The sequence below is a fragment of the Hibiscus syriacus genome, unplaced genomic scaffold (genome assembly GCF_006381635.1).
Source record: "Hibiscus syriacus cultivar Baekdansim isolate YM2019G1 unplaced genomic scaffold, ASM638163v2 tig00014213_pilon, whole genome shotgun sequence".
NCBI classification, from domain to species: Eukaryota; Viridiplantae; Streptophyta; class Magnoliopsida; order Malvales; family Malvaceae; genus Hibiscus; species Hibiscus syriacus.
In genome coordinates this window covers 431,119-452,876 of record NW_024062320.1, presented here as the reverse complement: position 1 = coordinate 452,876, position 21,758 = coordinate 431,119, and the positions used below count along the sequence as shown (strand labels likewise).

Genomic DNA, 21,758 nt, shown 5'->3' with positions numbered 1-21,758 from the left:
TAATGATCCATAAGGACATTTGACTTATGGTTTTAAATTTTCATTATTCATATGATTGCCATAACTTTGTAAATTCAATTTCTTGTCAGTAAATTCGAAGTTTGTTATTTCAAGTTCCAATTTTATTCATTCTTCTTATAAGTAGATTGACATGGCATTAAAAAATAAAAGATTTTTGGTATTGCTCTGAATTAATACTTCCATATTAAAGATTCTAGCCCTAATGATCGAAAAGATTAGGGTATGACATGGCCAAAGAAAATGCATGTGAGTTGAGAAAAGAAAGCACATTGAAAACACTGATATTTTGATACACTGACAAAGATGAGCAGTTCAAAAGGAAACAGAAAAGGATTTGCATGGGAACAAGAGAAATGAGAATTTGCATAAAATAGCCCAAGCAAAATGTGGAGTGCAAACGAAAGAACCAATGACGCATTTAAAATGAAAATTTGCAGGACCACAAAGATCATAATATTAAAATGCCATCATGCATACATCAGTAAGCATCTATAAATAGGAACATGCTCATTCATTCAAATTCATTGAAATGCTTTGAATATTTTGACAGAAATTCAGAGAGAGTCAATAACAATTAAGATTCACCGCAGAAGGAGGTGAACCAACATTTCCAATGGAGAGTTCATAATGAGAAAAACTCATTCAACAGAGGGAGAAGAAGTTCATAATGAGAAGAGCTTGTTCGACCTATCACTCGATTCACGACATTTCGAATCAGTGACACCTCGCTTGAGGGATTGACATTTTCAGGAGAGTTCATAATGAGAAGAACTCATCAAACGAGGAAGAAGTTCATAATGAGAAGAGCTTGTTTGACCTATCACTTGATTCACGACATTTCGAATCAGTGACGCCTCGCTTGAGGGATCAACATTTCTAATGAAGAGTTCATAATGAGAAGAACTTATCATAAAGGAGAGAGTTCATAATTAGAAGAACTCATCCAACAAGGGAGAAGTTTATAATGAGAAGAATTTGTTCAACCTTGGCTCAACATTTCCTAGTGAAGAGTTCGCATCGTGATAAGAAGAGACCAAGATAAAAATGATGCTTTATTATCTTTGCTTCATTCCCGTTTCACAACAATAAGCAAAGAGGGGCAGCTGTCAGCATCATTTTTTTTATATTCCACCCACCCCACCATTCTCGTGTCCCATGCCTCTACTAGCTCCCATGTGCTATTGTCATCTCCACTCACCTGCAAAATCCTCACCAAAGTCAAAATTAGATCCCACCACATTACCTAACATTGAAAATTTTGAGATTTCTACCTACCGAATCAATTATTCAGCATCCAATAATCATGCATGTAAAGACAAAACGAAGACAGCTTAAAGGAGAAGACATTCAGGGGTTTGAAAGGGGGCACTGAAAAAAAAGCAGATTGAAAAAAGCAGATTGAAAAAAGCAGACTGAAAAAGAAGCATCTGCGCCACTCTGCAGTCTACTCTTTGAGCAGTTTCCTCTTTGATCTTCACTAACTTGCCCCATCTGGATGCCAAATTAGTAAAGAAAGGAACCGACTAGCAATTTAGAGGAACTCCTAACATGGAGATTGCACAATAAGCTAGGGGAATGCTTCCCTCATCCAAAACAAGATCCAACCTTTCAAACCAAAAGGACAAAGCTTCCCATTTTTCTTCCATCGCCATCCTTCTCTCTTCCACAGATTGAAAAACTACAAAACAAGCATTTCTTGCACATCCCCACCTTACTACCTTTGCATTAATGTCGTCGTTCCTTAGAGCTTTTTGCAGAAACTCTACTTCAAAAATTGCTTTACAAATACCAGTAAGAGATGATCTCAACCAAACCCTTTCCTCCACAGAAATAAATACTTCCATAGGATTTCTCATCTCCTTCTTACTTTTCTGATTACCCTCTTGAACATCCTCTGGATCTTTATTCACCCCAACAACTGTATCCTTAAAGGTCCTTCCATCAAGAAACTTGTTTATCATCTCCATCTTCCTTACCCTCCCTACTGGAGAAGACAATCTACCAGCGTTTGTCCCTCCTTTTCCAAATCTATTTAACCCCTGAACCCTACCCGCAATTTGCCTCCTCGTCCCAGATAATTTCTCATATTTAGCTACTGTCACAGAAATTCGCCTTCCATCAATTGTGACGTTGTTCATCTTTTCCACTGCATTGCACAGATCCTCCTTGCTTACAAAATGGACAAACGCAAACGTACTAACCTTATACTTCGGTCTATTATTGACAAAAGGAATGAACACCCTAATGACTTTTCCAAAATAACTAAAACGATCCCATAAAGCATTACGCTGCACTCTCCTGTTGAGATTATCAACAAACGCTGACCAAGTCTCTCCTCCATGGACCTCTCTAACTTTACCAACAGACAACTTGCATTTCAAAGACTCTCTCTCTCTAACTAACGCTATTCTTGTGAATTGTTTTTCTCTACTCTGGATATTTGTTTCATACTGATGCATATTTCTATATATGTATCCTTGGGATCATCCCTTTTTCTCTAGGCAATCTTAATTTTCTCCGACAAGATTGGCATAGGCAGTTTTGTGTTGATGTCGTGTCGGCATTCTAACGAATATCCATTGTCCACCCCTTTCTTTGTTACACTTTGTGTCAATCAGTTGTGTTCTTATTTGAAGGTTATCGGTTGTAGCATGTGTTGTGATTCGATAGATTCCCCGTTTCAGGTGGAGATCGTGATGGGGCTTGAGGAAGAGTTCGGAATCACCGTGGAAGAGGACAATGCCCGAAACATATCGACTGTTTTGGACGCAGCTGAACTCATTGACAAGCTCTGCAGTGGAAAAAGTGACTGAAAAACGAACCAAGAACCTAAGTTGAGGGGATTCATTTTTCATTTGCCCATATTGATGTCACTTAGACCATTTGTCAATCATGTTGTGAACCCATATTTATTTATTCTCTAGTTGAGATTTTAAATTAGTTCCTGATATGAAAAGTATCTAATTGAAACTCTTTCAAAATTGCTTAAATTCTGGTGGTTTCCAAGCAACCAAACCCCAAGGTTGAAAGCATGGCAAAGGAACTTTGGAGTTAATTTTTTATAGTTTCTTTTTTTTCCTTTTACATTTTAAATATTGGTGAAGCACGAACTAACTTACCTCAGTAGTTAAAGAAATTGTTGTTATTCCTAGACCTAAAGATTATGGGTTCGAGCACCAGCAACCACAAAGGGTGATTAGGCCTTTATTGTCAAATGATTGAAATTTAAATGAACACAAACCAAACATGACCATCTTCAAAGGTAAATAAACGAACATGAACATAATTTTATTCATTCAAGCTCGATTTATTCACAATCCTAATGTCCAGTGCAAGAAATACATGTAGTTCAATTCTTATTCAAATGTTCTACGCATGCAATAAAATTTATCTGAGTATATAGTTAACATTCAAGCTGATGAATATCAATATTTTGAAAACTTAATTTCAATGTTTTGAAGTTCTGGTAAAAAAAATGTAGTTCATCAAAACCTCCTCTGATTTGACAAGGTGTTTCAGACTTGGAGGCAATGATTCTAGTTCATCACAACCAGAAAAATATGAAATTCGAAAATACGAGAGGTATTGCATCCCTTCAAACAAACATTTCACTGTTCTCACAGTCAGAAAAGTTTAAGAACCGGAGCGAACTTGAGATTCGAACGCATAGTATAAAATAATGTTGATATTCAAACTCCAGATCTACATGACAATACATTCCTAGCACATACAGAAGAAATATCAAGGACCAACTGATTACACCAGGTTTACAAAGAAGCTTAAGGTAAAGCAGGTTCTAGATTTATTGGATTTGATCAGAAAATACTATATCCAGGCGTTGATCAGTTATCCCTTTGATCATACATTTACAATCTGAATTGCACTTTGTTTTATTCACAGAGCTTAATGGAAAGAAAATCTACTAATTCAAAGTTCATACAATGCTTACTCCCAGTCGGCGTCAAAGAAACCAGCATCTTTCATCTCCGAGTAGTATACATTCTCTAAATGCATGTCTTCCTCCTGCATACATTAAAGATGTTTTAAATATATGCTTGCATGTTAAACAAGACCATGCTAAAAATCAATTAAAAAGATGAATTTTTTACTTGAATTATGAAATAAATGATTACCAGGAAAAAATCTGCCAGAAAAGTTCTGTACAGAAGAGGAAGGTACAAGCCATGGTAGCAAATGATTGTGGCGCTGTACAACCTGTAAATGTTTTTCATAGTCTTTTTAAAAGAGAAAATCCCATGGAACCGAACATAATATACTATATTAAAAAGGCATCATGTATTTACCAAAATCCAAAGCTAGCACCATTTCCAGTTAGTATGCAAGCGAACAGCGATAGGGCATTCAAGATGAACATGATGGCAACATATTTGTAGAATGCAGGTCTTGCTGCAAAAGGAGAGAGAAGGCTATAGGTGAAGCGATGGACAAACTATGTTTAGATAACTTGCAAGCACATAGGTAATGAACATACCAGGTAACCTTTCTCTCCACTTGGAATGGTACATAAACAGTATGGAGCCATAAATAGCAGTCAGCACAAGCCTGTGAACAACCCATAAGCCCCATTTCACCTGATGTGGATGTTCTGAGTTATCGATGAACAAGGGGACACCAAATCCAAATAGGTAAATAGCCTAAATGATGGAAAAATCCATTGAAATATTAATGTCATGAATAAAGCATCCACAGAGAAATATTAAAAGAATACACAAGAAAAATACAGAAAAGATGAAAAGAATACACTAGAAGGAAAAAAAAAGGAATAACATTGTGTGCCTTTCAATATTGGAAAATGAAAGCAACTTAAAAATTATACACAATCGTACTATATAGTCGAGATTGCTTAAGAATTTAAAGTAGGTCAATGATCAAACTATAGGCCACAAGGATGATGACTCTGCTATTAATAGTAAAGTCTGCAGTAAGGAAGAAATTTTAATATTCTTCCACCACCATCGAATTCACCAGCAACAGTTTTGCAACTTCCAAGAAGGCTGAAATACTTGAGAATAAAATAAATACCTTCAGAAGTAAGTCCAAACCAACAATAAGCCCAGAAATAATGAATGTCCGTGTCAAAGCTTGCAACCCACTAGCATGATTTCCTTGAAGTAAAAATGCCAACAAGCTAACTTCCAGGAATAGCATCCCAGAAGTTGTAAATAATGATAAGACATTCCATGCCATTTCCTTTCCAGGAATGCATTCCCAGACCTGCATCAACCAAGAAATATTTTAAACCTAGCCATCCATCTATGAAGTAGAAAAATTTGACTTACTAGCAAATAGATTAAGAATTCTCAAGGATTAATGCATTTCACTTTTCACTAATCTTAGTGAAGATGAGTTCTCTCAAAGCATATAATTTAGAACTCATTCAAGCTATCAAAACATAAGATGCCGAGCTACTTAACAAAATTCAGTTTCATATAAGCCATATCAAGCAGAAAACAACATTTGTTAAGGATCACCGATATGCAATTTATATGTGAAAACAAATAGTAAACAGAATTTGTGTTGTACTTAAGAAACAGAAACATACACTATGGAAAAGGGAAAATAAAAATATCATACACCATGAATGATAATAAATGAGATACATGCAAACTCATGTCATACCAAAAGAGACAGCTATCCAACACCTAAGCTTGAGAAAGAAGGCTTTTACTACATATTTCTTTTCCCCGAATCTATATGATTCATTATTGGCTTCTCTGCATCGTTCACAAATATGATATCAAAGAAGCCTCACCAAATAGCTGAAACTTGATAACTTCCCTGTCCAATAATCCTGTTCTTAAGTTCATAATGCAAAGTTATAATCGGACAATTTTCAAGCCGTTTCTAATGTGACCGAAAGTTGCATCCAATTAACTTAAGCAGCATTAGTTGTTGCTTTGTCACTGACTCAGAAAAGCAAAGAACAAAAGGAGTATTTTGGATATAAGCTAAACCAACTTATGAAGAATTAAAATAAGAAAGTACATTCATCTTTTGATGCAAAATGCCTGACTTTACTTGTAAGTAGACTAATTATTCTATAACCGATGTCAGATTTTAGCAATCCATTTATGTTCATCAATTATAATTTTGCTTTTCACATCCAGCTTGTCTTTTACATTAACTTCCACTGTGATTTGCTTTAGAATAACAATAAAAGCAAACCAGAAAATTAAGCAAATACCCCATCATTCATTTCCCGGAAACAACCAAAGTTCAATAGATTCAATAAGCTAATTCAAGAAAAACACCAACTCAACAAAATCGAATGAGAGAAAAAAAAACCCCACAAACCTGAACACAACACCAAGCAAGATTGAGCAAGCTAACGAGCCAAAGGCAACCGTAGTAAGAAATCATGATATATGACCTTCCATGAGAGAGCTTTTGAAAGTTCTTTTTAGCTTGAAACCCCAAAAGAGAACAAATAGAAGAGAAGGAATAATGAGTGCTAGGTTATGCAAAAATCCATGACATTCAAAGAGCCATCCGTACAATCCGATTGACGAAGAAGAATTGTTAGGGTTTTGAGGAAATGGGGGATCTGTGATACTTTCAAGAGACTGCATTTTTTGTGAGGTTCAATTTCATAAAGAGAATAGGGAATACAAGAAATCTAAAAGCTTGAAGATTTGAGGCTTTAGATTCTCAGGATTTTGTTTTATAACTTTGAAGGGTTTGATTAAATTTGTTTTGTTGATCCAAACACGGAATCAGATTGCAGTAAAATAAATTAAAAGTATATAAATAATTATTAAATTACATTTAATTGATTTTTCAGTTATTAAAGTATTGTAAATTATAAAATATTTACTTTTTTTTTTATTTTGGTTATTATAATTATATATTTATTAATTTAGTTGAAGTGGGAATTTGAATCAGGACAAAGGGCATCTCCAGCGCTGTGGTGGAGTGGAGATTTTCTCCACTTTTATTACTCCAGCGCTGCGCCACTTTCATACTTCACTTTGGCGTTGCTTTCAGTATCACGCTACATGTAGCGTGTTACTGTAGCAACGCTATAATAAAATATTATTATTATTTTTATAATTTTTTATTTTTGTTTTATTATTAAATTATAAAATAGATAAAAATATATTAAAATTAGATGAATAAACATATTAATTTTGTTCTACGAAATGCACTAATTAAGTATTTGTGGAATAAATATTCTAATTTGGAGAATTAAAATAAATAATTATGTAACTTATATTTTTCGCATTATTATTATTAATTGTAATTTTCTTAATTATTTTTATTTTCACAATGTTATTTATGAATGTTTTATTTATATTTTTTATCTTGATATTTTTAAAAATATATATGTTTTATTTTATATTTACAAAATCAATATTATAATAATTAAATATTATGAATAAAGTAGAGTTGGTAGTAATATAAAGATAGCGCTGGAGATGAATTATTGTTTCATCTTTAGAGTAGAGATAGAGATGATGTAGAGTAGAGATGAGGACTAGAGATGGCCTAAGACTTAAATGGTTTTTTTTTACAAAGTTGAGATTTTTTTATTAAATGAGGTAAATATAAATTAATATTTGTTTAAAGATTTTTAATTTTTTAGATAATGAACTCTCATATTTTTTATATATACGATAAGAGTATGCAAAGAAATTCGTTTCGATTAATCCAATTTGTTGATCCGATCCAAAAATTCATATGTGCAATCCGGTTTTTGATTTTTGGATAAATTGGAATGGATATCTGAGAGAAAAAATGAATAATTAGATCAGATACGAATCATTTATATTTTAATTTCAGATTATCAAAAAATCTAATAAAATTTGGACTTTTAAAATTTAAATAGACTCTAGCCCAATAATAATCCTGTTGAAACATTTTGATATTTCGATATAACAAATTAAGTTAAATGGATTTTAAGATTTTCCAAATGATTTTCTAAGTATATTCGATATAACTATTCGAATATCAAAACATTACTCCAAATATTTCAAAAAACATTTTTAATCCTTACTTAAGTGTAAAATTAAGTTTTAATCATAAAACAATTTCAAAATAATCTTACAAAGTATTTCGAACCAATTCAAAGCCAAAAATTACAGATTGCTCAGAGGGAACCGATTCCCCCCCATATGAGGAACCGATTCCCCCTAAATGGTTTTGGCCCCGAGATTTCCAGAATGCTCGGAGGGAACCGATTCCCCCCCATAGGAGGAACCGATTCCCCCCTAAACAGTTTTGCTCCGAGAATTCCAGTATGCTCGGAGGGAACCGATCCCCCCCAAGGGGGTACCGATTCCCCCCTTGTACAACGGTCGAAATATTTGAATTTTACACTTAGGAACCGATTCCCTTCAAGGGGGAACCGATTCCCCCCACGCTCCAAGCTGTTTTATTAAATGTTTTCACACTAAAACGGCTATAATATCTTCTCTAATCATCCCCAACGTTCAGAAGTGATCCAAGGTGTATTTAAGCAAGCTTAGAAGCCATTGATCAAATACAAGAAACATCAAGCAACTAGAATCAAGAGAGAATCAAAGAGAAAGCATCAAACCTCAAGTTTGAGCATTTCAAGCATATTTTCATTCAATATTCATTTTGCTTTCAAGAACACTTTTTGTGCTCAATTGTATTCATCTTTGAGTGTTCTTTTCTTTGTTCTAGAATTGTGCAAACATCTTACCTTGTGAGGTTTTCTTGTAAGTTTGCAAATTTGTAATCTTCTCTTTGGGAAAAAGAGTGTTCTCAAGAGTTGGGGTATACTCTTGAGGGAATTGTAAGGTTATCTCTTTGGCCTCAAAAGAAAGAACAAATTAGTGAATTTGTTGGAAAATCCTTAGTGTGGATAGCTAAGGTAGTGGACGTAGACTTTATTTGAGAAAGTCGAACCACTGTAAATCGCTGTGCAATTACTTTCAATTTTCTGCAAAAGCTTCCACAAAAATTTTAATTGCCAATTCACCCCCTCTTGGCCGATTCCGTCAATCGATTAACTCAACAATTGGCATCAGAGCCTAACTCATTTGAAGGTTTTATCGCCTCTTGAGTCGATTCGGGAAGAGTTATATCGATTATTAATGTCACCAATGGCCTCCGCTTCAAACTTCGACTCCGGTCTTGATTCGATGCCCGTCAACAAGCCTCCTTTCTTCAATGGAGCTAACTATGTCTATTTGAAGAATAGAATGATGTACTTCATTCAAGCAAGTGACATGGGAGCATGGAATGTTGTAGAAGAAGGATACATCAAACCTCTCACTCATCCAAGGTTGTGGAGTGAAGGAGAGACAAGAATGTTCCAGCTCAACTCCAAAGCCATCCATATTATTTTTTGTGCTCTTGGACCAGATGAATACGGAAGAGTTTCATCGTGTACAACTTCCAAAGAAATATGGGACAAACTTCAAGTCACACATGAAGGTACAGATGAGGTAAAGAAATCAAAAATTAGTATTCTAACGCATAGCTATAAAAATTTCAGGATGAAACCAAATGAAGACATCAAAGCTATGACGGATAGATTTTCAACGATTGTCAATGGTCTCAAATCATATGGAGAGATCATCTCAAATGAAAAGCTTGTGAGGAAGTTAGTCTACTCCCTCCCAAAATCATGGCAATCAAAGAAGACGGCAATCATAGAGTCTAAGGACCTATCGTCCTTAACTCTTGAAGAACTTATCGGTTCACTCCTCCCTCATGAGATGATGCTCGAAGATGAGGTGGACCTTGATAAAGTTGAAGAGACACCAAAGGAAAAGGAGAAGAAGAAAAATATTGGAGTTGCTCTCAAATCCACAAAAGATGAGAGTGATTCTAATAATGATGATGATGACGAGGAAATGGCATTGTTTGCCAAACGGTTCAGAAAAATGATGAGACCTTACCAAGGAAGAAAATTCAAACGAAACGAAGGCCTCAAAAATAAACCAAAAGAGAAGGACCCAATCATTTGCTATGAATGCAAAAAGTCGGGGCATGTCAAATATGATTGCCCACAATTGAAGAAAAAGGGTCAATCAAAGAATAAGCACAAGGCTCATGTGGCTACATGGAGCGATGAAGAAATTTCCGATGAAGAGGAACAAGAAGTAGCAAACTTGTGCTTGATGGCATTCGGGGAAGATTCTAAGGTAACCTCTAACTCATCCTATTTTGATGATTTATCTTATGATGAGTTATTTGAGGAGTACAATGGGTTGGCTTCAGATTATGAGAAATTGTTTTTAAAATATAAAAATGATGTTTCAAAATTGAAAAATGAAAACAAACTTATATCCAAAACCAACAACGATCTTGAAAGTAAAATCAAAGATTTGCAAATCAAACTAGAAGAGTTTGAAAAGAAAAATTTAGATTTTCAAAATTTACTTTCAAAGATCAATGATGATCATCAAAAGAAAATTGATGATCTTAAAACTTCTTTTGATAAAGTTGGAACAAAACATTTTGAAAGAGGTGGAAATTCAAAATCCAACTTTGTTAGAAAAAGTTTTAGAAACTACAATCATAGAGGTCCCCAAAGAACCTCTAATAGAAAAATCATTAGAAGTATGTGGGTTCCTAAAGAACTCATTACTACTAAAGATAAAAATATCCTACACAAATGGATACCTAAGGGGACTAGGATTTTGGAAACTAATGAATATGGACCCAAAAGAATTTGGGTACCAAAAATCAAAAATTAATCTATGTTTGTAGGGAAAGGAGCATTGCTACAAGGCACGGGAAACAAATTCAAACTCATGGTACCTTGATAGTGGATGCTCAAGACATATGACCGGAGACAAAAACCGGTTCATTGAGCTTAACGCCAAAAATGGAGGAGAAGTGACTTTTGGAGACAATTCAAAAGGTCACATTGAAGGTATTGGTACAATAGGTAATACCTCTTCCATACAAATTAAGAATATTTTATATGTGAATGGATTAAAGCATAATCTATTGAGTATTAGTCAATTATGCGATAAAGGATTCAATGTCTTATTTGAAATTAATGGTTGTAAAGTCATTGACATTGCATCTAATCGGATTATGCTTGTTGGTCATAGAATAGGAAACATTTACATGGTGCATTTAGATTCTATTGATATGACTAATTTATGCCTAGTTGCTAAGGATGAGCATGATAGTTGGTTATGGCATAGGAGACTAGGTCATGCTAGTATGAGTGTTTTGCAACGGTTAATTCAAGGAGACTTAGTAAGAAGGTTTCCTCAGCTTAAATTTGATAATGATAAAATCTGTGATGCTTGTGCTAAAGGAAAACAAAAACAAGTTTCTTTTAAATCTATTAATGATGTATCAACTAGTAGAGTATTACAATTGATCCATTTAGATCTTTTTGGGCCAACTAGAACTACTAGCTTGGGTGGAAAACAATATGCTTTTGTCTTGGTAGATGACTATTCTAGATACACTTGGGTTCTATTCTTAAGTACTAAAGATGAAGCATTAGAAAATTTCATCACATTTTCAAAAATAATCCAAAATGAAAAAGGTTACTCTATCACTAGTGTTAGAAGTGATCATGGAACTGAATTTGAAAATCTTGGATTCATTGAGTTTTGTAATTCTAATGGTATTAGCCATAATTTTTCAGCACCTAGAACCCCTCAACAAAATGGAGTTGTTGAGAGGAAAAATCGAACTTTAGAAGAAATGGCTAGAACCATGCTTTGTGAAAATAATTTGCCAAAATATTTTTGGGCGGAAGCCACAAATACCGCTTGTTATGTTGTAAATCGAGTAATGATTAGGCCAATTTTAAAGAAAACTCCATATGAAATTTTCAAAAATAAAAAGCCTAACATTAGCTATTTTCATCCTTTTGGATGTAAATGTTTTGTTTTAAACAACGGTAAAGAAAATCTTGGCAAATTTGATGCTAAAAGTGATGAAGGAATTTTTCTGGGTTATTCCTTAAATTCTAAAGCTTATCGTGTATTTAATAAAAGAACTTTAGTTGTAGAAGAGTCTATACATGTTGTTTTCGATGATAATCCCCTTCCAATGAAGGATTCTTCTGTTAATGATGATGTAGGTATTGTACAAGCAAATGACGTTAGACATGACGTTGGAGAATCATCATCAAAGGAAGAAACAAAAGATGAAGAAACTCATGATGCCCTCGAGAATCCAACCATTGAAGAAAGGGAAGTATCTTTTCCAAGAGAGTACAACTATGTCAAGGATGGTGAAATTATAGGTGATCCATCAAAAGGGGTAACTACTCGATCTTCTCTTAGAAATATCTGTAATTATGTTGCATTATTTCATGCATAGAGCCTAAGAACATCAAAGAAGCATTAAAAGATGAACATTGGATTATGGCTATGCAAGAAGAATTAAATCAATTTGAGAGAAGTAAAGTATGGACATTAGTTGAAAGGCCTAGTAATAAATCTACTGTAGGTACTAGATGGGTTTTTAGAAATAAACTTGATGAAAGTGGTAATATAGTGAGGAACAAGGCTAGACTTGTTGCTCAAGGCTATACTCAAGAAGAAGGCATAGACTATGATGAAACATACGCTCCCGTAGCTAGGATGGAAGCAATTAGAATGTTATTGGCATTTGAATGTTTCAATGAATTTAAATTATATCAAATGGATGTTAAAAGTGCATTTTAAATGGTTTTATAAAAGAAGAAGTGTACGTGGAACAACCTCCAGGTTTTGAAGATTCAAATTTTCCGGATCATGTTTTAAAATTGACAAAAGCTCTTTATGGTTTAAAACAAGCTCCTAGAGCTTGGTATGAAAGATTGTCAAATTTTTAATTGAAAAAGATTTTTTAAAAGGAAAGGTTGACACTACATTGTTTTTAAAGAGAAAAGGTAAAGATTTATTAGTAGTTCAAATTTATGTTGATGATATAATATTTGGTTCTACTAATGATGTTCTTTGCCAAGAATTTTCTAAGCTAATGCAAAGTGAGTTTGAGATGAGCATGATGGGGGAGCTCTCATTTTTCTTGGGACTCCAAATCAAGCAAAGAAAAGATGGCATCTTCATTAATCAAGCTAAGTACGTCAAAGATATGCTCAAGAAGTTTGGACTGGAAAATGGGAAACCTCATAACACTCCAATGAGCTATTCAACAAAGCTTGACTTAGATGAAGGAGGTAAATGTATAGATGTTAAATTATATAGGTCAATGATTGGCTCTTTGCTTTATCTAACTGCAAGTAGACCGGACATTATGTTTAGTGTTTGCTTATGTGCTAGATTTCAATCATGTCCTAAGGAATCACATTTACTAGCTGTTAAGAGAATCTTTAGATACCTTAAGGACACTCCTAGTTTAGGACTTTGGTATCCTAGAGACTCTAGCTTTAGCTTGTATGCCTTTTCTGATGCGGATTATGGAGGATGCAAATTAGATAGGAAAAGCACCTCCGGTACTTGTCAATTCCTTGGAAATATGTTGATTTCTTGGTTTTCAAAGAAACAAAATTGTGTTGCATTATCTACCACTGAAGCGGAATACATTTCAGCCGGTAGTTGCTGTGCACAAGTTTTATGGATGAAACAACAACTTTTTGATTATGGAATTGAAGTAGGTACCATTCCTATCAAGTGTGACAATACTAGTGCTATTTGTCTCACTAAAAATCCCATCCAACACTCTAGAACTAAGCACATTGAAATAAGACATCACTTCATTAGAGACCATGTCACTAAGGAAGATGTAGTTCTAGAATTTGTTGATACTTTGCACCAATTAGCGGATATCTTTACAAAACCCTTAGACAAGGAAAGATTTTGGACACTTAGGAGAGAATTAGGTTTGACCAACCTATCTTCACTTAGTGTTTAAAATAATTTTAGCACTTTTAATAAATCTTGAAAAATGCTTATAATAATAATTTTTGATTGCATTCTTGCTATTAGTTAGGGGGAGTTTGTGATTCTTAGTGAAAATTAATTTTATGTTCAAAAATTTGATTAAAGATTAATTTAATTGTTTGAACATAATTAATTTTTGATATATGAGTTGCCAATACCACTAGAAAAGATTAATTTAGCATTTTGTGCTTAAAAAATCGGATTTTAGCATTTTGGTGCAGAGGGAATCGATCCCCCCTGAGGGAACCGATTCCCCCCACAGGGGAATCGATATCCCCCCTGGGGTTCTGTTAAAATCGGGCAGAACACCCCAAAATTCCCAAAACCCTTATATTTTCTTCAAACCGTTTCTCACCCTCCTCAAACACTCAAATCTCCTTTCTTGCCTCAAATCATCGATATTAATCGGAATTCGCTTCAAATATTATCTTCTAAACCTGTTGGAATCATTAAAATCGTGCAAACAACATCTAAATCCCCTCAATCTTCATATTTCAAGGTAAATTTTTCTAAACTCTCTATTTCATTTATTTTTGAACATAGGATTAGTTTCAATTAGTTCTAGGTTGAAATAGTGATCGGGCATTGATTATTTAGGGATTAGAAACTAGATGTTACAACTAATTTCATCAAAAACACAAGAATTTTTCAAATTTTTTTTTAAATTTTCGAAAAAAAATGTTATTTTTCAAATTATTGTGTTTTGATTAAATTATGTTGTTGTTATGAAAAACTATACATATATTGTTTCTCAAAACCATATTTTTCAAAAGTTTTTCAAAAACTTTGCCTATTAGGATTGATTTAGAGAATCTTGAAATATTGAGGACTCATTTGAGTTTTGGGATTAATTGAATTGCATACATTTGTTTTAAAATTGCAGGTTATTCTATCTATTCCGATTTCCTTCACCATGTCAAATCCTAAACGTCCTAGGTCTTCATCTAGTCGTTCTAGTCGTCAACCAAATCCTCCTCCTATTCCTCAAAATCCTATTCCAAATCTTGATCCTAACTTGACTATCCAAAATTCTTGTTTCAATCAACCGGGTCCTAAAGATTATCGTTATTGGTTTTACCAATATTTTGACTCGTATAAGATTAGGCAAGAACGTATCCCATCTCTTCAAACTATGGTTGATATTAACTTTAAATATCTCCCTATCTTGCACGAATGGAAATTTGATAAACTTTTCGAACTTGAACCCATTGTCTATCATCAACTTGTTCGTATCTTCTACTGTAATGCCGTTTGTATCAAAAATCGTGACAAAACCAAAACCATAGGAGTGCGTTCCTACCTCCTAGGTCAATATTTCCATCTTGATCCGGATTACATAGCCAATGCCTTAGGCTTGGACAATGAAGGTTTATCAAACGAAAAACAAGTTTTAGGCTCACGATATAAACGGAATGATAGTGCAAGTGTTTTAGATCTCCATGAGCGTTTCCTTCATCTCATGATCACTTGGTGGTTTCGACCATCCGGGGGTCGATATTCAACTCTTAGAGCTTTAGATCTTTGGTGGTTGCACGTTTGAAAACAATATAAAAATAAACCTCTCCGAGATTATCTTTGCTGAAATTGTTGAAATCGTTAACCTAGTGCCAAATAAGAAACTCTGTTCTTCACTAGTTTACGGTTGTATTCTTAGTAATCTCTTTTTTAAAGATGAACTCCGAGTTGGTCTAGATGCCTCATTTCCTCTTAAGAAACAAATCAATCTTCTTTCTTTAACAAGAGCGGGATGGGTCAAAAATAAGGAAACTGGTGCATGGGTTCGATCTTCTACTCCGGGAGCTAGTTCTTCACAAGCTCCACCCGAAGCTGACGAAGATCCCGAGTTTGAACAATTAATGAGGGATATTGATGAAGCTGAAGAAGAACCTGAACAACCCGAGGAGCACGCACAACAATCGACTCAAATGCCTCCATATTTTCAATCCTTTATGGAGACATTTGATTTCCGTTATGCTACAATGGATTCGCGCTTTTCCTCTATAGAGTCTCATTTATCCACATTGGGAGCTCAACAATTAGAGATTCTTCAGAAGATGCGTGCAAACAATGAAGCAACCAATGCTCGTATTAATGAACTAACTCATGAAATGGCTGCTATGCGAGCCCGTTTTCCTCCTACCGATCCGGATGCTTGATTTTGTGTTTAGCTTTACAACTTTGAACAAAATGAATATTGTTTCAACATTTTGAATTGTTTGATTTTGTGGATTGTGGATTTTGGATTTATGAATAGTGTGAACTTATATGTTTTATTCATTTTTGCATCATCATTAGCAATATGACCAATTTTGCCATATCACATTATTTATGAATATTGATTTATGAAACTAATGGCTAACCTCTCTTTTGATTGTGATCTTAGCAGCTTAAGCTTATAATTAATAAATCAATTGGCTAAATGATTTCAAAACCTTGTTTTACAATGTCTTTTTGATTTAACAAAAAGGGGGAGAAGAATAGGTGTTAAATGTTTTACATAATAAATTGAAGAAGTGTTAAAGTAAGGGGGAGTAATTTCAAAACTTGATTTCAAAAATCTTAAAATTACTAAAATGTTTTGTTATATCAAAAGGGGGAGATTGTTGAAACATTTTGATATTTCGATATAACAAATTAAGTTAAATGGATTTTAAGATTTTCCAAATGATTTTCTAAGTATATTCGATATAACTATTCGAATATCAAAACATTACTCCAAATATTTCAAAAAACATTTTTAATCCTTACTTAAGTGTAAAATTAAGTTTTAATCATAAAACAATTTCAAAATAATCTTACAAAGTATTTCGAACCAATTCAAAGCCAAAATTACAGATTACTCAGAGGGAACCGATTCCCCCCATAGGAGGAACCGATTCCCCTAAATGGTTTTGGCCCCGAGATTTCCAGAATGCTCGGAGGGAACCGATTCCCCCATAGGAGGAACCGATTCCCCCCTAAACAGTTTTGCTCGAGAATTCCAGTATGCTCGGAGGGAACCGATCCCCCCCAAGGGGTACCGATTCTCCCCTTGTACAACGGTCGAAATATTTGAATTTTACACTTAGGAACCGATTCCCTTCAAGGGGGAACCGATTCCCCCACGCTCCAAGCTGTTTTATTAAATGTTTTCACACTAAAACGGCTATAATATCTTCTCTAATCATCCCCAACGTTCAGAAGTGATCCAAGGTGTATTTAAGCAAGCTTAGAAGCCATTGATCAAATACAAGAAACATCAAGCAACTAGAATCAAGAGAGAATCAAAGAGAAAGCATCAAACCTCAAGTTTGAGCATTTCAAGCCTATTTTCATTCAATATTCATTTTGCTTTCAAGAACACTTTTTGTGCTCAATTGTATTCATCTTTGAGTCTTCTTTTCTTTGTTCTAGAATTGTGCAAACATCTTACCTTGTGAGGTTTTCTTGTAAGTTTGCAAATTTGTAATCTTCTCTTTGGGAAAAAGAGTGTTCTCAAGAGTTGGGGTATACTCTTGAGGGAATTGTAAGGTTATCTCTTTGGCCTCAAAAGAAAGAACAAATTAGTGAATTTGTTGGAAAATCCTTAGTGTGGATAGCTAAGGTAGTGGACGTAGACTTTATTTGAGAAAGTCGAACCACTGTAAATCGCTGTGCAATTACTTTCAATTTTCTGCAAAAGCTTCCACAAAAATTTTAATTGCCAATTCACCCCCCTCTTGGCCGATTCCGTCAATCGATTAACTCAACAAATCCATTAAAACAAAATATATATTTAAATTAATACGTACTTGCATGAACCAAACGACTTCATTAGTTAAGAGATTTGTATATCTTAAGATTTCAAGTTCGAGCACTACATATATAATATGAGTGTTCGATCACCACATATGCATGTATGCTTATTTTAATATTCATTTATGATTTATTTTTTTGCGTTGATTGAAGTTATTACAAGACAATATATATCCAAGATAATTTAAATAAATATAAAAACGAGAATAAATGATTATGTCGTGGTAAATTATTGTCTTAAAAATGAATTCGTCCCGATAAGTGTAAGCGCTACAATGGACAAACACCCTTAAGGGAGATTAACATGATCTCTGCAAAATTCGTACATTTGAAAATTAGAGCGAACTTTAGGCATTACTACTCTTTTCAAAGAAACAAAACTTAGAAGAAACTACAAAGCTTTTGAGAGAGAAAACGCTTGAGAGAGAATTTATTTTTGGTAATACTCAAAAGTTGAAATGAGCTCTGTATATATAAGTTTAAATAATGAGTATAATGATAAAAGATCTGATAGTAGTTATAAAATAATTAATTTTCATAAATATTATTTTAATAACCATAAACTATATTAAATATTTTGTAACAACTAGAAATAATAAAATGTAAATCCTATTAATTAAAATTTTATCAGATTGTCTAAAAAACACACACGAATCGAATCTTTCCATGCCATACAGTTCTTGAATTTTTGTAATACTAAGATATATATATATATATATATATAAAGTGGATTACATAAACTATTAACATAAGACATTTCTTTTACTAATCAGTTGAAAACTAAAGAAACGTTCTCAGTGTAAAAATCCAGTGAATTACAGAATCATTTTCTTTTTCCACCTGCATGAAAATCAAACTGACTGGACTGCGTTACACATTCCTGGATTCCTAATGCACCACAGTGGTTGAATTGGTTCAGCCTTCACCCCTCTACTTACCATCCTATATCTCCACTCGTTCAACCTATCGGTTGCCTCGCCGGACCTCTTTCTCCCTGCCTCATCGCGGTTCCCCGACCACAATGTCTCCGCCATTGCCGAAGTCCTTGGCCATAACCTTCCATCCAAAACCGTAGGGTCAGCTTGTTCCGACCACAATGCCACCTCTCCACCGAGCACCAATTTGGCTTCATCTTCACTCAAACCAAGAGTAATGTCATAGTTATAAATAGTTTGCCAAGCTTTAAATGGATCACACCAGGAAGCCCCTTCTTGTCCTGTTGTTTGCTGATCATATCGACTGTCATTCCCTAGAAAATCTCCGTGGCCACAGTCTAAATAATAGAACTCCGAAGACGATACGATTGTCCGGTATCCGGCTTCAACGATCTTTTTGGTGTTGTTTGGGCCGTTGTTCCATGTTTGTAAAATGGTGTGCTCCCTTGGAAGAAATGAGGAGTCTACTTTCACAACATCATCTAATAGAACATCCTCCCAATAGACCACGGTACGATTGAGGGATATTATGTAAGGCAACGTTGAGTTGATAAATTTTTCGAGAACCTGACTCAGAGTTCCACCATTTGAAAGGAAAGATTGAATGGTAGGATCAGCTTTCCAGCATCCAGGAATTATCTCATCAGCACCACCATGGTAGAATGTTTCGGGGAACATATTGGATACATCACGGATTACATTCTCGAGAACTTTGTAGGTTTTCTGGTTCAAGGGATTTAGATGGCCGGTTCCTGGCTCGGCCGCAAGCCGGTCAGCCCAGTCACTTCCCGGCAACCAGAACATGTTTGCACAGGCAACTATTTCCGGATACGCTTCTGCCCATGATCCTGTATGCCCTGCAATTTCGAGGTAAAATGAAACTCATCATCTAGTTTCATTAGGCAAGCATCGTGTGCACTTGAAGTTGGTGTTGGAAAAAAAAACTGACTACTCTGTTTCATAACATTAGACTGCATTCAATCTTAAACTTGTTGGAAAAAATCGATATTTTTGGAAAATATTCTATTTTTATTTTCTTTTCGTCTCGGATTGTTATATTTCTAACAAAACTAAGGTTTAAATAATGCTTTTCCGTATTCGGTTCGTCTCTTAGTGACATGCCTAGAGAATGTTGGCCCACGTCCATGTGCATGTTCTATAATAGAGATTAAGTTGATGCCAAAGGGTGAAAAATTGCTGTAATAAAAAGCTTGCCTGGTGAATCAATTTCTGGTAGGACCCTGACCCCATGTTCCAAGCCAAACTGAACAATCTTACCTACATCCGAGGGAGAATATATCATGTCAGGACCATATGATCCCTTGGAGGCGAGTTCCGGCTCCGAAGGCACCATTAGAGGAAAAGAATGTGAATCAGTAATATGCCAATGGAATACATTAAGCTTGTTAGCACTCATTGCCTCAATAGTCCTTAATATGTCTTCCACCCCATAATAATTCCTGGATGTATCCAACATGACTCCCCTGTGTGCAAACAAGGGAGCATCCCAGATATACAACCCGGCGGGGATAGCCGGAGGATTGCCCCATACCAACTGCGAAAACGTCTCTAAACCCCATATTGCACCCCATACCGTTTCGGCTTTCAAATAGGCTGTTCCACCAACTTCAGAAATGGAGAGGGAGTAGGTCTCGTTGACTCCGTGTTGGAGGGGTGCAGCGAGATCGGTTATACTGATGGAAAGAGTTTGCAAAGAAGGGGCTGAGGCCGAAGCGTTGACAGAAGGGTTGATGAGGGGATGGTAGTGCTCGGTCAGGACGAGGCTTCGGTAGCGGTTGACGGCCGGTGTGAGGTGCTGATGGTAAGGTGAATCGACGGCAAAGTTCGCAGAAAGGAACCTGGCAAGTGGTTTTGGCCATGAAACCAGCCTTGGTTTGGGCCAAACATTGACTGCCGATTTCAGGGATAAGGTTGGAGGTGGAAAAATCAACGCTAGGCAGATTATGACAGCAAATTTCGACATGGGAGGAGGAACAAAGACTTGGAACATTGACTTCTTTCCTTCACAAATCCTCATTTTAATTGCTTATCTCTTTAAAGCTTGGTGGTTGTGACTGTTGAGGGCCTTCAATGCACTAGCTTGCTGTGCAAATCACTCTACTTTATAGCACTACTATTCTGTCTTCTTCCCATTTGGAGTTTTGCATTTAACTTGTCTAAAACCCAGGACTTTACTCTTCTGTTGTCTTTCTGTCACTAACCACGGAATAAAAAACAGTAAAGACATATTTGTAAGCCAAGCTGCAGTCATTATCAAGCAAACTCATCTTCCAAGGTAAGTTCTTCAGCCACCTTACTAATTTTGAAATCAAAGAAAAACCAGTTGTAATACTTCAATTTTGTTGTTTTCAGTGAAAATCTAAGGCCCTTGATTGTCTTTGTTTAATTGCATGAACAGAACCATCAAATATTAATGACTTGAGTTGCTTAGCTCTCCAAATAGTTCAAATTTACCATAAAAATACATGCCGGCTTTGCCAATTGTCAATGATGATGGGAATCCAATGGCCGGCTCTGCCAATTTTCTTTTATAAACTAAAGTAAGTATGATCAACAAACATGAGCAGAAAACAACAATACAAAACTCTATATATTCTACCTGCAACCAAAACTTATTATATACAATTTGTTTCCAGCTTTGCCAATTGTCTGCATTCTGCAATTACATTTATGGTATAACTTAAGTCAGACATTGTTCCGTGAATTCTGACGAACAAGGTTGTTTGTTCGTTCAGGATTCACCAAACAACAAGAATCTAAAGCTACAGACAAGAATTTAAACTGCCTTTCCAATGTTACACAGCAGAACTATGGATTCGTCTGATGCAAAAGTTGGGTGCTGAATCTTTGTGCATTAGTGTTTTCCTACGTCTTCCTGTCTTGTTTTGACTGAATAACACATTCCTAAATTGTTTCATTAAGCTTAGGTTATGTCGCCTTGGCTTTTCTCCTCCATACTTCCAACGCTCGAGTACATATAAGGATGGATCGAGAGGTGTTACGGTACAATCATCCCTTAAAATTTTTAAAAAGAGGTTAAAAGTGTAATTTTACATTTAGTTAAAGGGTTAAATTTTTTTTTATTAATATGATTACACGATATTATATGTTTAGAATTTTCTTAATTAATTGACAATAAACATACACATACCTT

At 35.0% G+C, this 21,758-nt stretch overlaps 3 protein-coding genes across 3 annotated transcripts in view; 1 reads left to right on the top strand and 2 right to left on the bottom strand.

The window, feature by feature from the left end:
* LOC120206982 (acyl carrier protein 1, chloroplastic-like) overlaps positions 1 to 2,939 on the top strand; it is a 33,962-nt gene extending 31,023 nt beyond the window's left edge. The window contains exon 4 of the mRNA XM_039206520.1: positions 2,706 to 2,939. Within this exon, the coding sequence (XP_039062451.1) occupies positions 2,706 to 2,834 (129 nt within the window). The 3' untranslated portion in view covers positions 2,835 to 2,939. The remainder of the gene's footprint in view (positions 1 to 2,705) is intronic.
* Positions 2,940 to 3,705: 766 nt separating this feature from the next.
* LOC120206981 (protein CANDIDATE G-PROTEIN COUPLED RECEPTOR 2-like) lies at positions 3,706 to 6,661 on the bottom strand. The gene is given in 7 exon segments (XM_039206519.1): positions 3,706 to 4,044; positions 4,155 to 4,236; positions 4,326 to 4,428; positions 4,514 to 4,676; positions 5,065 to 5,256; positions 6,337 to 6,464; positions 6,467 to 6,661. Coding segments are annotated over 7 exon segments (891 nt in total). The 5' UTR covers positions 6,612 to 6,661; the 3' UTR covers positions 3,706 to 3,966.
* Positions 6,662 to 18,425: 11,764 nt separating this feature from the next.
* Positions 18,426 to 20,657, bottom strand: LOC120206980 (beta-hexosaminidase 2-like). Its single transcript, XM_039206518.1, has 2 exons — positions 19,799 to 20,657; positions 18,426 to 19,440 (listed from the first exon to the last, which is right to left on the bottom strand). Exons 1-2 carry the CDS (start codon positions 20,619 to 20,621, stop codon positions 18,500 to 18,502), a joined length of 1,764 nt encoding a protein of 587 aa, XP_039062449.1. The 5' UTR covers positions 20,622 to 20,657; the 3' UTR covers positions 18,426 to 18,499.
* Positions 20,658 to 21,758: the final 1,101 nt, after the last annotated feature.